Source organism: Ambystoma mexicanum, chromosome 12 (assembly GCF_040938575.1).
Source record: "Ambystoma mexicanum isolate Mex_15411 chromosome 12, UKY_AmexF1_1, whole genome shotgun sequence".
NCBI lineage: Eukaryota > Metazoa > Chordata > Amphibia > Caudata > Ambystomatidae > Ambystoma > Ambystoma mexicanum.
The window spans coordinates 54752260-54768654 of NC_090936.1; the positions used below are offsets into that span (position 1 = coordinate 54752260).

Below are 16395 nucleotides of genomic sequence, written 5' to 3' on the forward strand. Positions count from 1 at the left end.
TCTAGCGATTTCAGGGTGTCATGCTCCTGTTTTGCAGTCTCGAGGGCCTCGTCTACGGCTTTCCCAAACAGGTTGGATTCTTCCAATGGTTTATTTATAAGTGAGGCTTGTGTCTCTGGCTTGCACCCGGAGTTCCTTAGCCATGCGTGTCTCTTCAGGAGTGTGCCCTGAGCCAGAGATCGACCAGCAGTTTCGGCGGAATCCAAAGTGTTTTTAAGTATGCTTTGGTTCACCTATCTGCCCTCAGTCACTGTGGCCATGAGACGAGTTTGTGGTGGTTCGGGAACCTCCTGTAGCTGGCCAATAAGGTGGTATTGTTGGCAATACGTGTTGAAAAAGCTGCTGCGACCGTGACCCTCTTTCCAAGGGCATAAAGTCTTTTACCTTTATCAGGGGATGCCTCGCCGGTTGACAGAGGGACCCCTGCCCCTTTTCTTGTAGAGGTCACCACCAGAGAGTCTGGGGTGGAGTGACCTCCGATATAAATGGGGTCTGAGGGAGAAGGATGAAAGAATTTTTCTATGCTCGGATTAACACCTCTTGTAAGAGCAGGTGTTGATAAGGAGGGAGCCAGCCGTTTTTTAATTGAATTGAGGAGAGGAATAGCCTGGCTGGCACGTGGTTTCTCTTTGAGGATGTCCTCCACAAAGTCAGCCTCAGGGACAGCTTCATCTGTAGCAATTTTAAAGTATTCAGCTGCTTTGCGCAACTTGACGTTAAACGTCAATTGATCATCCACTGGCGAGGGTTGTCTAGTGGGAGTGGTCTGGGGGAATCCAAACACAGGGCGTCAGGATCTGGTGAAGGATCTGGAGACTGCCATGGCTGGGTGTCACCCATATTCGGGTTTTCCCCCCACCCCTCTATGGGATCATGCATGTCCTCAGGATTGGTGAATTGATTCTCATTCTGAGTGTCTGCAGGAATCGCCTCCTCAGTGAGGTCATAGGTGTAGGTGTATATATCCTCTTCCTGAGAGGGGTCAAAGGGTCTTGGGAATTTTTCTACAGGGTCCAAAGGGCTCTCATCCCGATGTCTTCTAGGCGTGGGTTGCTCTGAACGGGTAACAAACCTGTCCATCCTTTCCATACAATTTTCAAACTTCTCTCTAGTCCAAACAGAAGATCTAGAATGGTCTAGAGGTGGAAAAGGATTTTGAAAACGTTAGTCTGTCGTAAAACGTCGAGATTTTTGTCTCTTTGTCGAATCCATCCCTTCCTCTGAAAACTCCTCCTGGGCGACCGACAGAGGAAGGGCGTCCCTGTGCCTTTCTTTCATCTTAGGGGAGGGTTCCGGTACCCCCCTTAGGCTATCCTTGGATCTCGGCGGATCCGTGGCTTTTTCCGTAGGTCTGTGAGAATCTCTTAACTGCTGTTTATGACAATCGATGGAAATAATTCTCGCTATGCTGTCGGCAATGTCCTCCGCAGACGGGAGGCGCGTAGCCTCGGCCTGCGATTGTGAAGGAGCCTTTTCGGCAGAGCCGGGGCCTTGTCTTTGCCGGACACCTTCTTGCGATGTGTCTCAACGGAACCCGGAATATTAGAGATAGCGCCCTTTGTTCTTGATGGCCCGGCCGCTAGGCGCGGCTGCGGGAAGGGCTGCCGATCCTGACGGTTGGCGGTTGCCGCCGGAACTTTCAGTGTACATGTTGGCACTGAAGTCTTCTACAACTAGGTCTACTATTGACTTGGGGTTGGGTGCTTAGTGCTATGTAAATGTTTGTCATTGTGGCCGGGGTGTACCTTCCCCATAGCAGTGCCTGAGGTGGCCGGGGACAGGCCATGCGGAGCAGGAGCGCTCCGTCAAAAGGTCAACGACCTCCGGGTCAGAGGTCTGTTAGTCACTATTGCTGTCGTCCCATTCGGTGGCTGCGGCAGCGGGAGCAAACTCAGCCTTTGACATCCCGTGGGCCGCCCACCGCTTGACTTTGTGCTCCTTTAATGTCTTAGGACGGAGGAGCTTACAAGCCACGCAATCTACTTTGTTGTGATCGAGGGGCAAGTAACGGTTACACCGCTTATGCTCATCTCTCCAAGGAAATTACCCTTTGCAAATGGGGCAAAACCTAAATGGAGTCCTCTCCATAGCTGAGGATGGGTAGAGAGACGAAGACCAAAAGGGAAAGAGGAAGGAAAGGGAAAGGCATTCTCAGATTGTACAGAAATGTCCACCCGACCCCACTCTCCCTACTGTGTAGGCCGGCGGAAGGCCCGGCCACGTGGTTGGCAGCACCGACTAGATCACCATCCGTCGACGTCCTGAAGGTTCAGGTTTTCGGCGGAGATCTGGAACAGCCGTCGAAATAAGGGACGGATAGGGTGAACTTAAGTATTTTATATAACTATTCGACCGAAAGTCGAAGCGACAATAGGCAATGTCTCTGACGAGCTCCGCATAAGGCGACCATTATGCTGGGCGGAAAAAAACAATCTGAGGTTCGACGCCTGAGGGATCTTGGGTACACTGCACGTCATGTAGAGATAGTGTTACAGGCATGCCCATGTCGACGTCCCCTTTCGATTCTTGAAAGACAAGTTGCAATACTCTGCGGTTACCACTGGATGTCAGACTATATGCACAGCATGTGATTCTAAGTAGATTAACAAACATCAGACACCAAGTATCTCTCTATCCTTCAGAACAGTAGAAAGTAAGGATAATTAAAGAATCTCAAAGGAGAACACAAAGTGTTCCCAGCAACACTGCCCATAAGGAGCTTTGTGCTGCAAAAGTAAAATACATATGCCTTAAAAGAGATATGGAGGAAAGGAGACTCCATAGAAAAAGTAAAACACAGTGAATAGAGTTCCAAAAGGTAGAGCCCTAAGAACGAATGAGTGGAACAAAGGCTCCACTCATTCAGGATAGAAAGAAAAAGGTCCAGAAGTCCAGCAAAATGTGCTGTGGGTCTCACAGGGAGAGGGGATGGAGCATAAAAATGATAAATCTCCCTAACAGGCATAGCAGACTTTTGGCAGGCTATAGTTGTCAAATGGCTAAACATTTTGTTAAAGACTTGGCTTACTATTTTTGGTGGCCATCTTCCCAGAAAGGGATAGGAAATTAATGAATATGGTCATCCTTTTGTGGGCTCTGGTCAGATCCCTGGAAAATCCTATGTGTGCTTGGAAGTGGTGTGGACTGGGAAGGGAGTCCTAGAACACTGATTCATAGCCAAACCCGAACAATGCCATGACTGTACCTGAGCAGGCTCTATAGGTCTCGTGCTCAGGTTTGAAATGGTGCAAGTCCTCCAGTAGATGGGCAATGTCTCCCCTAGCCCACGTTTCTGCATATTAGAGGCAGATCTTGAGCCAATCGAGAGTTAACCAATGGAACTAAGATCCAAAGCTTGAGGGGCCATCAAGTGCTGCCAAATTCACCTCCTGCACAGCAAGTATCAACCACAGAAGGCCTCCATGTTTGCTACCTCCCTTAAGCGAGTGTGGACAGCTAGTTTACTGTCCTGTACCTTGCTGAACGTCCTCTCTAAGGTTGCAGAATCTTGCCTTCTGGCCTGCACCATTCAGAGAAGGAGGTTGGGGAATGTCTGTACTGTCATAACAGTGAACCCTCAAGTGTAGTACAACTTGCAATGTGAACTCTTTGATGGACACAGACTCTGAAGCTCTTCTGCTGCTGCTCTCCATCAGGAAGAGGGACTTTGCTAGATCTGAAGTTATTTGTCCCTCCAATAAATCACAAAGACTGTCTAACCCCCCCCCCCCCCCCCAGGAACAACCTCTGTATCCTAGAGTTTCATCTTAGTTGTGGGTACTAAAGCAGAGGCCCTTCTTCCTCGACAGCCTGAAGTTCAGCCTGGTAGAATACTCAATTGTAGTTTGAGATCAGAAACCAACGCCAACTAGCAATTCAGGTGTCAAACCACCTCTGCACAACTGCCAACTCTGAAACAAACAGTGAGAGCAGTCATACCCAAAAGCCTGGTCTTGCCTGAGGTCACTGGTCTTCTCGGTCGAGGTTTGAGGAGCCGGGCTGCATAGCAGTTTTTTCACCTCACCCTTTTCCCAACTGAATCCAATAGGGAATAAAATGCCACCGTGGGCTGGGAGAATAGCTCAGGGGCAACACGTTTGTCTTAGAAGCAAGACAATGCAGTGCAACACAGATCAGAATCCCAGTCCCATGCTTAGAGACCACTCTCTGGTATTAAGCGTGTTATAAAAGATGAATTAATGTTATCCTTGCCTTAACTTTGGCGGTGGAATCTAGAAGTAGGAATCCTGACTTGGATCCCCCAAACATATGTGATGGGTAGTTGTCTCCTTTCACAGGACCCCTACTATCTAACAAATTGCCACTATCACCCATGCTTGACTATTGCATTAAGCCCTATTGAATTCTTTGGATGAACACAGGGGAAGTTTAGAATAGTTTCCATAGTATCCAAAACTGGGTACTTACCTGAAACTCTTATTTGATAACTGTTCCGAGCACAGGGTTTGACTGCTTAAAATTATTTTACCAAGTATTGGTGTGCCTTAGAATTTTAGAAATCTGATACATTCGAACATCCATCTCCTCTGCAATGTTACTCTATGTACTATGTAACAGTGCACGGCATGAAAAGTGTTTTTATCTGAAGTGTTTTGTGCTTATTCATATAGTTTTACTTAATGTGTAGTATTCTTAGCTTAATGCACCTGTGTAATTTAATAAATACAGATATCTTTCATACTAACCTGTAGGTACAATCTATTGCTTGACAACTATTGTGTTTGTTAACTGTACTTTACAACAGTCTCATGATGTCCTTATTCTAAGCCTTGTTGCTTAGTTTCACCTACCAGTGAGTTGGTTTGGTTTTGCGTAAACATTTGCACATTGACGAAGCTTGGCGACAGAACTCTATACCATTAGATGTTCTGAAAAAGCCTCCTAAAATGGAACTCATTTCAGGCAGATTACAAAAAAAGGGAATTGTATAGATGTGATGTGAATGCTCATCAGTCAGGGACCTTTTGATATAGTCATAGCTTTGATTTCTATCAGGTTTTATACAGACAAAAAGTACTAATTGTGCAATAGCATGCCTATAAAATTAGAAAACTGTGATAACTCACTAGTGTTTCTTGCAATTAAATTCTACTACTGTATAGTAGTACACGTTTATGCATTTGTATTACAGTTTAAAAAAATATTTTTTACATCTAAATAAAATCAGGCAAATACAGCACAACAGCACCAAAGGAGGACATTCCCACATAAATAAAACAAACTGCCAGAACGCATGTAATAAAATAATAAGAAAAATAGGTTTGGACATTTTGAAGCGTCCTGAAAGCAAGAAAATAGTTTCAAGAGAGCACTTAAAGCTTTGAATATAGTGATTTCAACATTGTCTTATAGCCTTTCATGTAACTTAGGTAAAGGAAAGAAATGTGAACTTACTGCGCCCTCTCCAACCCAATGAAAGCATTAATGGCATAAACATCTCAATCTTAATATATGGCATACATATATAAACGCTACCTTCTCTTTGGTCATCCTTAATGATTCCAATTTGTTTACTAGCCACACAAGAATGTAAGGGATTAGTTGCTTCTTCTCTGGGGCTTTCAGAGGAAGACTGTATGGAAAGAGAAAACACATATTTATGATATACAATTCTTAAGAAGTGTGATACATTGTTTACAAAGCATTGGCAATTACTACTTACATTGAACATGTGTTAGTTAAACATAACTCTGAAGTGATACATCTATAACACCAAATAATAAACCATGCAATAAAAACAGGTTAGGTGCAAAGATCTGAACTATAGACTCCAGATATAAGATTCAAGGTCTACATATATACATTGCCCTAAAGTTTCCCATGGCCAATGGCCATGCATGAGAAGGCCATCCAGTCGTCTTGTTCCCTTTGGATTGTGGGAAATCAAGTATGTTCATTCCCATTTGAAATTTAGTAAAACTACAAGCCCCAGAATTCCTAGCAAGAACAGGACCAGATGACCTTCTCATGCACGGCCACAGATATCTTGAGAGCTCTGTATATACCACAATTAAATAATTATTCTGAGTTTGGGAAGTAAAAACATGCCTGGTACTAATTGCTTAAGGGAGAATAAGGGGCTACGTCGTGGTGATGGTGGTGGTGGCGGCGGCGGATATAAATAAAATAAGGCGACAGTCCTCGTCCTGTGGCTACAGTGAAACCTAAGATCAATTAACTGTGAAAATTCTAGTGCTAATAACCATTCACTTGTTTGATTTATTTGTATGACATTTGCCAAAGATTGTTTTGACCCAGGTCTCCAAAAACTGGAAAGTGTGTTCCCAAATTCTTCCAATGTTTAAAAGCTATATGGCATGAAAAGAGGTGCTTTTTACTTTAATTGGTTTTCTTATAGGGAAAATGTACAGTGATTAACAGATGCACTGCCTAAGCCGCTGGATGGATTTGCTTCAAATTGGTTTCAGAATAATCGCAAAGTGCTTCAGATGGCCCCCAAATCTCCCCAATCATTTTTAAAAAAAATCTGCAAGTACAAGTTGCATCTCCCATGATGCATTGAACAAAGGCAAGGTAGAGATTTATTTAAAGCAGAACTCCATCGCCAGCTTGAATTTTCATGAGAATTTGCTTTTGAAAAGAAAAAGCAAAAGAAAAGGAAATGGAAATATTGTAGACAATGTATGCTACTTTTTTAATTAATATAAGTGATGAGCTCAGTGAGACGTGGCAGGCAGCTGTGTATTTTATAGAGCATCTAAAATTGCAATTGTAATAACGTGTTCTGCTAAAGAATAAGAGTACTTGTGGGTGTCTTTTCATATTAAAAGGCTACACAATCTGAGTTTTCATATGAAATAGTAGCATCTGTGGCGAGTTCCACAAACTGTGCATTTACACCTGCATGGGTAGCAGGCCTTTAGGTACAGGGTTGGTCTGGCTGCTACCTGATGTGTCTGCAGAGGTGGGATGCCGTGGGCCCACTATTCCTCAGTGGATGCGGTAACCCAGAGTACCACCCGAGGGAAAATGGAGGATTAAGGTACTACAGGTCTCAGCAAGCCCCTGGTCCATGGCTAATCAATGGGAGGCAGAATTCTCAGGAGAGGCACCAAATGTGTATTAGGCAACCTGCATACCTGCACTGTTTCCAAGACTCTTCAAGCAGAAATATGCATTATTTGGTCAGCGTCACAAATCCAAAGCATTAGTCTTAAGACTCAAATGAGTATTATCTGAGTGGAGACCAAGATGCAGAGGGATATGCATGCAGCACATTACCAGCTCCAGAAGGGCGCTAAAGCAGATGAAGCCATGGAGAGGCTGAACTGCACAACTGCACATTCTATGACGGGGAAAGGTCCAAGATGGCAATGAATACCATGCAACATTTTAAACCCTCAGAGCTTCATTAGAGGTAATGGAGATGCCAATTAACCAATCAGTGTCTGATAAAAATTAAGTGATAAAGGAAGGGAGGTAGTGATACAGGAAGAATAACTAATCAGCCTCCAGCATTCAAACCCTGAATGCAAATAACCTACGGGATGACCCAGCCACAGGGGGGTCTGATATAAAAACATTATTGTCTCTACCCCCTTCCACCGGAGAAAGCCAGAAGAAGCAGGAACTCCAGAAGACTACTGTCAGGTGGAGCACTTGAAGGCTCTGGAAAAGGGTGCTGCCTAGCAGGAAGAGCAACCCAGGGAGGGCTGTGACAGGAGGGCAACACAAAAGAACAGTTTCTGCTTAGCAAGGGCCCTGACAAGGAGAGGAAGAATACCTATCTTAATTTCACCACAAATTCAGGTTAATGAAAAGACTTTCAGGCTCACAACCAAGGTCTAGGTGAGACCTATCAAGAAGCCTTCAAATGTATGTCACCTATCACTACATTTTTCACAAAGGACTAGGACCAGACCTATCAAAGAACCTACAAGCTCAGGTCTGGAAAGACATTAATCAGGAGAGAGGTTGTCACTTACCAGGATGACCAACCCTGGGGGAAAACATGCAAAACTGCAGCAGATCAGGAAGGGGAATGTTTCAGCCATTTATCTTTTAGGAATTGGGGGTGCAGCCCAGCACCTCCACGTGCGATCCTGGGGTACAAAGGCTTGGCCGTTGCAGGCGAACAACACAAAATAACATTGTCTTCCTCATAAGGATCAAATGAAGGGGGAAAAATACCTGTCTCACATTGTTAGTGAATCTAACAGAGAAGGGGGTGAATTTCATTTGAGAATATTGTTTGTAGATTAACCCAACAGACCTACAGCCGTTAACACCCCCTTTCCTGTATTAAAATAATTAAGCTACTCCCTACCACAAAACCTAGAGATTCGGCTTCCCTCTCAAGATATGTGCAGATATTTCATTTATAACATTGCATCTATTGGTATGATAAATTGTGGACCTTTGTCCAAATATGGCTCTCCTTGCAATGGAGTGCACCGAGTGTTACACAGTAGTGTCTGGCAGGTCCCACGTTACCAGCCGCTTTGTGCATTCCTCACCACAGTCCCCCATTTTTGTGCATTCCCCGTCACAGTCCCACAATGTCACGTTGAGTTTCTGTTGGGTGAACTAGAAATCTGCTCTGTGGCCCTCTATCAGGAGACAAGTCTACTGGAAGACCAAAGTCTTACTGCTGTGTTCCTCCGGACTCCGTTCAGGGTCAATGAAAAATGTGTATCCTTAAGGTTCTCATCATGGGATCGAATTGGTCTGTCTCCCCCTATAGTTTGAGGTCTTCAGAGGAAACTAGAGATGACCGGCAGTGCCCGCCCTTGAACCCACGACTCAATGACCTTCCACAACGACGACGTTGAGGTACATTTTCCCCAGCAATTAACTGATGCCGGGGCTGTTCTCAACTTCCTAGCATTCCGAGGCCTGAGATCACTTGCATCTCTGCAGCCGCCCCTCTCCATTGGGTTTGCTTTTGGTGAAATGTCCTGCTTACCTTAAAGCTATCCATGGTTGACCAAGGATGGTGGTTTCCGGCCCACTACTTCTGTGGGTCATTGTTGAGAACCCCAGGGGTGGAAGCTTCTCCATCGTTCACTGGAAACTGATTTCAAGAATCTAAAGTCCCTATCTCAATGTTGCATTTGCCTTCCATTAACTAACTTCAGTACTTTTATTCTGCACTAGCTGAGTTGGCCACTGCTCACCTTTTCCCTCTGGACATTTTTGGGACACATAAAAGGCTATGTAAGCCTTGGCACAGCACAGAGTTGGACTTCTAAAGTTTTAGTACAAGGTGATGCGTGTGTTACATTTATAAGTCCTATGTATTAATGTTTGCTTAACCAGCACAGTAGAACACCTTCCCAGCAGACATCTGTATGGCACTATCACCTCTGGAGCAAAGGAAGGAAATGTAGACCATTCTTTTAAAGAGTTTCTGTAAGTGCATGGCACACCACAATCAATAGTCGTGTTTACGCTTTGTTATCGGTTAGCTGGAAGTGCTATACCATACCTTGGTGTCCCTGAACTATTTTAAAGTGCCCTGTTGCTTGCCAGCTAGGTTTGCATGCCTATATACTTGCAATGTCCTCAAGAACCCATAGTTAAGGTACACCCAAAAAAAAAGGAGTCAGGCAGATGTGTGCTGTGTCAATAAATAAATATACATATTTGTTCATCAATATATGTGCTATTACAACATAACAATGCAATTATATGCATAGAAACAAAAAATGAACATCATTAAAATATGGATCAATAACATGAGCAAGCCACACCCCGTGCGATAACATATCAACTCCCTCAATAAAACCGTGTCCTTAGAATTCACCAATTCACTGAACAAAATGCAAACACAGGAAGAGGCTACCTCCACGCAGATTGAATTACATAATACACGTGCCTCACCTTCTTGCATCCCTAATTGTAAGAGGCAATGTCACACAGTCTGTGCTTTCCAAAGAAACATTGCAGCTGCAAACAATACTGTGACGATGAGGGGAACACACTACTTCATGCCCACTGCCAACCTACCAGTGCAAGCCTAATTCTGGATTTTAACAAACAGGGATTAAGTCATCTCGCCCTTAGCACCTTGTATGGCTTGCATAAGAAAAGGAATTATGTTAAGAGCTCTTGTGCCTGTTCAACACACCATCACAAGTACTCACGAGGACCCTAGGACCTGCATTGTCTACTTCTGCGGCAAAGGGTAAAGAACTGATCCGAAATCGAATACGCAGCAACCTCATTTGTGGAATTGCCATCTCTTTCAGTTAAGATTCCAGTTTCCTTAAAGTTATTAATTCAAAATAGGGTGCAAGCCTGTGGTTTAAACAAGTTCAGAGCACTGAGTTGGAATCCTCAAACTCCCTATATGAATCTTTAACCATCTGAGAATTTTGACGATGCTGGACAATTCGTCCCTTCTCACCAGAGGGGAGCCACCCCCTTTGATTCTAGGGAGGTGAGCCTGCTAAGTAAGACCCTCCCTAGGGGTCTGCGCAAGTGAGACCTCACTCTGAGTGACTCCCCTCTTGGCGACAAAGACTCCCATTCTGATAAGTAACTCCCAGTCCAAAACACAATTTCTGCCTATATGGGTGTTGGAAAGACTTTGGCATCTCCTGTTATGACTCTAACAAACAAGCACCCTTCTTTCATTCCTTTGGCTCAGGTAATATTGATTGTTGTCTAAAGGCCATAATCAAAAAAGACAGACTCAATTTTGTTTTTGATGACGTATATCAGAGGAGGGCAGACTGGAATACTACAAAGGGAGGAGTGTAATCCATGTGCAGAGGCGAGCCTCTGTTGAGACAACATCCTGGAGGGGCATAACCATACAAGGTTGCAGAACCAGTAGTGGAGGAAGAGAGAACTGCTAGCTGGAGGCTGAAAGGCTGGTGTTATGACTGAGCGAGAAGCTCCAGTCAGGAAAAGACAGAAACACAACCGTCTTAACTGGTGGCACGATCCCAGGAGAGCAGTGGTGGGGCTGGCACCTGGCAACCTATGCCGAGACCAGGGAAAGAAGGAAGCCTGGATCCCCGAGCACCACGTGGCAAATGCCTTTGCCGCTAAGACGAGAACCAACAGGGAAGCGCACGCTCCCTAAGTGAAAACCCCAGTAAGGGCTATGAACTTTGGTTTAGAAGATTAGCAAAACTGACCAGGTTATGGAGACCAGATAGTTACGAACAAAGAAAAACACGACTGGGAAAGCAGATAAAAGGTACAAGAAACTGAAAGCCGGATGGGCATAGGTCCTACATAAAACAGACTGAAATGAGTATAAACACTTTGAAACAAGGCGGAAAAGCCAACTACGTTATGGGAACCTGGAACTCCCGAGTGCGCAGACACCCTACATCTATTTAGTTGATCGAAAAGCAGAATATCTACCAAAGAGTCACTGGACCTTGGGGAGTCAAGTGCCTCAAAGAATGGGCATAGAGAATTGTGTTAAAAGTGACTCTGGACTGGCCACCAGGGGGCGCACGGATGGCAAGCTCCTCCGCGTGAGCTCCGCACCGAGGTCCATTAAAAGTGGTATGAGCCCCCACTATTGGACCCCCCCTTGGTACATGACTGACTGATCCGGATGCCCCAAGGCTTGCTGCACACCCCGTGAAAAACACACTGAAAAACGGAGGTGTTTTCGCAGAGATATCGACTTGTGAAACCCAGAGCGGCAACTGCGTAGGCGGACTGACCGAGGCCGCGGTTCCGCGCCCCGCCTCTAATGCAAAGACCTCCCCTCGGCACCAGCCCGGCCTGTCCCAACATACTCGAGGCTCCGGAGCAGCGGACCCATCCACCCGCTGGCCGCCCTGCACGGGACCCACACCTCGCGGGAAGCGACTGGGAGCTCGTCGGTCGGGGACCCGGTGGCCCGGACCCCACAAGCTTCTGAAGACGCCCACACTCCTCACAAGAGACGTACAACTGGCGCGGGGCGCGGCCCGGGGGGAGGTCCCGCCTCATCGACCACCACCAAAGAGGTTCTCCGCTGTGGGGACCCCTCCACCCCCCCGTGCACCTGTTGAGATCGGCTCCCTGCGACGGCCCCTCCGCGCGGGGCTGTTCCAAAGCCCCACAGTATCCTTAGGCCGGCACGCCGGGCCCCACTTGCGAAAAGGGAGGCACGTGCCCAGACCTCTCTGGAGGGAGAGCGCGCACGGGCCCTGCGCGGAGTAGCCCCCCATGGGACTGCTCTGCACAATCCACTTAGCCCAGTGAGCGACCGCAGGCAATTTCCTGAACCAATTTCGCCTGGGTACCTGGCTCCGGATCCGGTGGCGACAATCGAGGAGGGCCTCCGCCGCCTCCCCCCACTCAGGACACCATAGTAAACCGCGATAGGGGTGGGTTTCCAGTGCCAGACAGGCCCTCAGAATCTGAACAGGAACTACCCCACTGCAGGGCAACCCAGCACAACGCCACGAAACCTGCCGACCGAGGGGGCAAATAGCACATCCCTGACCCAACAGCTGGACATTGAAAGGGGTCAGCAACCCACAGAACTTGGAGCGAAAAGCAGACTGAATCCGCACCTCTTTGAACACCTCTGGGAAATCCTGAGCTCATTTTGCTGAGAGCTGGGCCTCTGCGCTGCAGGGTGTGTGCCCTTCTCAGATCTGCCCCTCTATTCACATCTCCACCCGCTGAACAACTCAGGAAACCACAGCGAACTCAAAAGTACAGCAGAACCTCTGCCCCACCACCCACCCTTCAGCACATACCGAAAGGGCCCACTAAAACAATCATCTCACAAACTGTCACATGAACGCCAAGGAGAGTTTGGCCCCATACCACTTTTCGCCACAGTCGGATAACCACTGCTCACTTCGCTCCCCTACGATGGCATTACAAAAACCTGAAGCAGCTTCGACTAAAGCGGATGTTGCCGATATCCTCGCTGAGATGAGGAGTATGAGAGCAGATATCGGTGGTAAGATGGACAAAATCACCCAGAGGTTGGATAAGATGGAGGACAGACTAGAGGAGGTAGAGCATAACCAGACATCCCTGACCACTCTAGAGACCCAAATGGATGTACGCATTACGGAGCTTGAAGCCAGAGAGGAAGAATTCCGCCTAAAGATTGACGATCTGGAAAATAGGGAACGGCGGAATAACATGCGCATCTTTGGCATTCCAGAAAATGAAGGCGAGACTGAGATGGACTTGAAGAGAACTCTGCACACCTTAATGAAGGCGTTGTTCAATGATGACTCGGTTGATGAGCCCAAAATTGACCGCATCCACAGAGCCGGTGGAAAACCAGGAGGTCCTAGATCAGTCCTCGCCAGGTTCCACAATTACCCAGACAAAGCCAGGGTCTTGGAAAAGACCAGCACACCCCACAAGTGAGGTTGGGCACCGCAAACGTCACCATCTACCAGGACCTCTCCTCACTCACCTTGGCAATGAGAAGAAAGTGCCTCCCTCTCACCAAAATGTTGAAAGAGAAGGAGGTGAGATATCGCTGGGGATACCCCTTCTCACTCGCCTTCGAATGGGAGGGCAGCGCCATAAAACTAATCACCGAAAAGGACGTGCAGAATTGCATTGCCGACCTACTAGGAACCCATGCAGAAGAACCATTGCAGAGTGGGAAAAGATCCGAGGTTGGGGAATGGCACACTAAGAGCCCACGAAGAAAGAAGATGCTCGGTGCTAGGAAATATAGGCGGATGAACAAATCCCCGAACGCCGAGCAATGATGTCGCCCAGAGCGTTGGACTACCTTTCCACGGGTGCACCCTAAGTCGGACACGTAGCTCATTGAGGTCTGCCGATAACTACGCATCGTCATGCACCGAATGACCACGAACGAAGGTGAGACTTACAACCCCCCTTACCCTGCCCATATCAAGGTGGACATCCCACCCAGGAACTGGCCGGGGACAAGCATCCACTCTTGAGATGGGAGCCTATGCTCTCTGGTTGAACTTGGGTCGGACGGGGGGGACAAGGGTTCATGAGCCACCTGGAGGCGAGGGAGGCATAAGTGGGAATGTGATGTAAATTGGCATAATGGTTCAGTTTGTTAACAAACGTTTGAATTGCAAGGGGGAAGTTGGGGGCTCATCGTTATGTTGTAACACTATATAATTGGGACCGTTCGATGTACGGTTCCCGCTGGTGGTCCGAGGACGTCTGGGTGAAGATAACCCAGCCGAATCGGACGCCGTGTGGTTTGGGGGGAGGGGAGGGTGGGAAAACACAACCCAAAAGGGACGGAACGAAATGTGAGGGAAGGGGAGATGGAAATAGTCATGAAAATTCAGTACAGAGCATCTGGAATATGAATCAGTCCTATCAAGACCGCTCAGTCTTTGGTGCTCGCGCACAAATTCCGACACACAGCTCGAACCAGATATTGAGATAGGAAGACAGATGCAGATAATGGGCTACCTTATACAAGACAATAACAATGGCGACGACACTTAGAAGCCATAAATTACGTACATGCACACTCAATGTGAAAGGCCTGAATTCCCCCACAAAACGCTCTTTAGTGGCGAGAGAATTTAAGAGAACCAACATAGATAGCATGTTCCTACAATATCAGAAGGGGGAAGAGAGAGAGCGATCCCCAGCGGTCTTGTGGGGCATACCTTCTGGAGTTCGGGTGTCCTGAAAAAAGATGGGGTTGGGATCCTGATCCGGAAGAACCTCCGCATGAAGATCCTCAATTCCTGGTCCGACACTGAGGGTAGAGCCCTAGTAGTAGTAGGCTGTTGTGACCCTAGCTACAATTTATGCACCTAACCAGGGTCAGAAGAGATTCCTCCTTAAAACGACAGAAGAACAAGTTACTTCTTACCTTGTAACGTTCTTTCGATGGGATGTTCCTCCGACGTATTCCTTATCTTAGATATCTCTTTCCAGCTTTGCTGGCCTCGGAAATTTTTTCTCTCTAGAGGACGCTGCAAGTCGACGTCCGCCGAGTCGATGTCCCTCGACAGCCGCCGTATCAACGTCGACGTCATCCTGCCTATAAAGGCCGCGCGCAGCGTCCGTTGCTCAGTTCCGTTTTGTAGCCCACAATAATTCTTTCTGGACTCAACTAATCACCCTGAAGGAGCGTAAGCTGCAACAACAAGGGAAGTAGTACTGCGGGGATGGATGGGAGGGTCGATAAGGAATACGTCGGAGGAACATCCCATTGAAAGAACGTTACAAGTTAAGAAGTAACTTGTTCTTCGAAGGGATTGTGTCCTCCGACGTATTCCTTATCTTAGATAGGCTGCCATAGCAGTATTCTGTTATTGGAGGTGGGAGTACTGACTTCATGCTTCCTCTTATTGATGAATAGAGTGCAATACTGCCCTTCCAAACCTAGTTTCCTGACTGGAGGAGGAATCCAAGTTGTAAAACCGTGTAAAGGTATGGACGGACGACCATGTGGCAGCCGCACAAATGTCTCGAACCGGCACTCTTCTTTTGAGGGCCGATGAAGCTGCGATATCTCTGGTCGAATGAGCCCTAAGATTTTGAGGGGGCTCTTTTCCTGCCAGTTTATAACATTCCAAAATGGCTAAAATAATCCATCTGGAAATGGTCTCCTTAGTCATCGGTAGCCCCAGCTTGTGACCTGCGTAGCCTACAAACAGCTAGTCTGCTTGTCTTATCCTAGGCAGTCTACTAATGTAAAAACTTAAAGCCCTTCTTGGGTCCAGCCTGTGTAACCTCTCTTCCTCTTTCCCCGGATGGGGAGGAGGATAGAAAGATGGAAGGGTAATCTTCTGTGTGATATGAAATTCAGAAACCACCTTTGGGAGAAAATTAGGCTTCACTTGCAGAACAACTTTGTCTTTGTGAAAGATTGTATGAGGGGGTTTACAAGAAAGAGCTTGTAACTCGCTTACCCTTCTAGCAGATGTAAGTTCTACTAATAAAACAGTCTTAAGGGTAAGAAATCTTAACGAACAAGAGTGGAGTGGTTCGAAAGGTGTGCCCATGGGGAAAGTTAGGACTAAATTTAAATCCCATAGGGGAACCTGGAATGGTCTTGGGGGATAAACGTTAGTTAACCCCTTTAGAAGCTGTATTACCAAGGGTAACTTGAAATAGGATGGTTCTTCCGCAGTGCGCTTAAAGATGGATAGCGCTGCGAGATAGCCCTTGATGGTGCCAACTTGAAGGCCTGAATTCGCTAAATAAAGTAGGAAGGACAAAACCATTGGTGTACCACATGAAAAGGGATCGATCTTCTTTTCCCTACACCAGCTGCAAAATCTGTTCCAACGGCAGCGGTATAAAGATTTTGTTGCTGGCCTTCTTGCCGAAAGCAACACCTCCATAACGTCATCAGGGAGGTCCCAATCCTTGTACCTCAGCCTTTCAGAAGCCAAGCGTGAAGGTTGAGGGTTTTGATGTCTGGATGGAGAACCTGACCTCCCTTCTGTGAGAGCAGATTCTCTCTGA

The 16395-nt window shown here is 46.8% G+C and overlaps 1 protein-coding gene across 5 annotated transcripts in view; it reads right to left on the minus strand.

The window, feature by feature from the left end:
* The window catches only part of ANKRD26 (ankyrin repeat domain containing 26), a 915250-nt gene that overhangs the window by 630593 nt on the left and 268262 nt on the right, over positions 1-16395 (minus strand). For all 5 annotated transcript variants that reach the window (XM_069627947.1, XM_069627948.1, XM_069627949.1 and 2 more), the window contains one exon: positions 5497-5593. In XM_069627947.1, coding sequence (XP_069484048.1) covers positions 5497-5593 — 97 coding nt within the window. The remainder of the gene's footprint in view (positions 1-5496; positions 5594-16395) is intronic.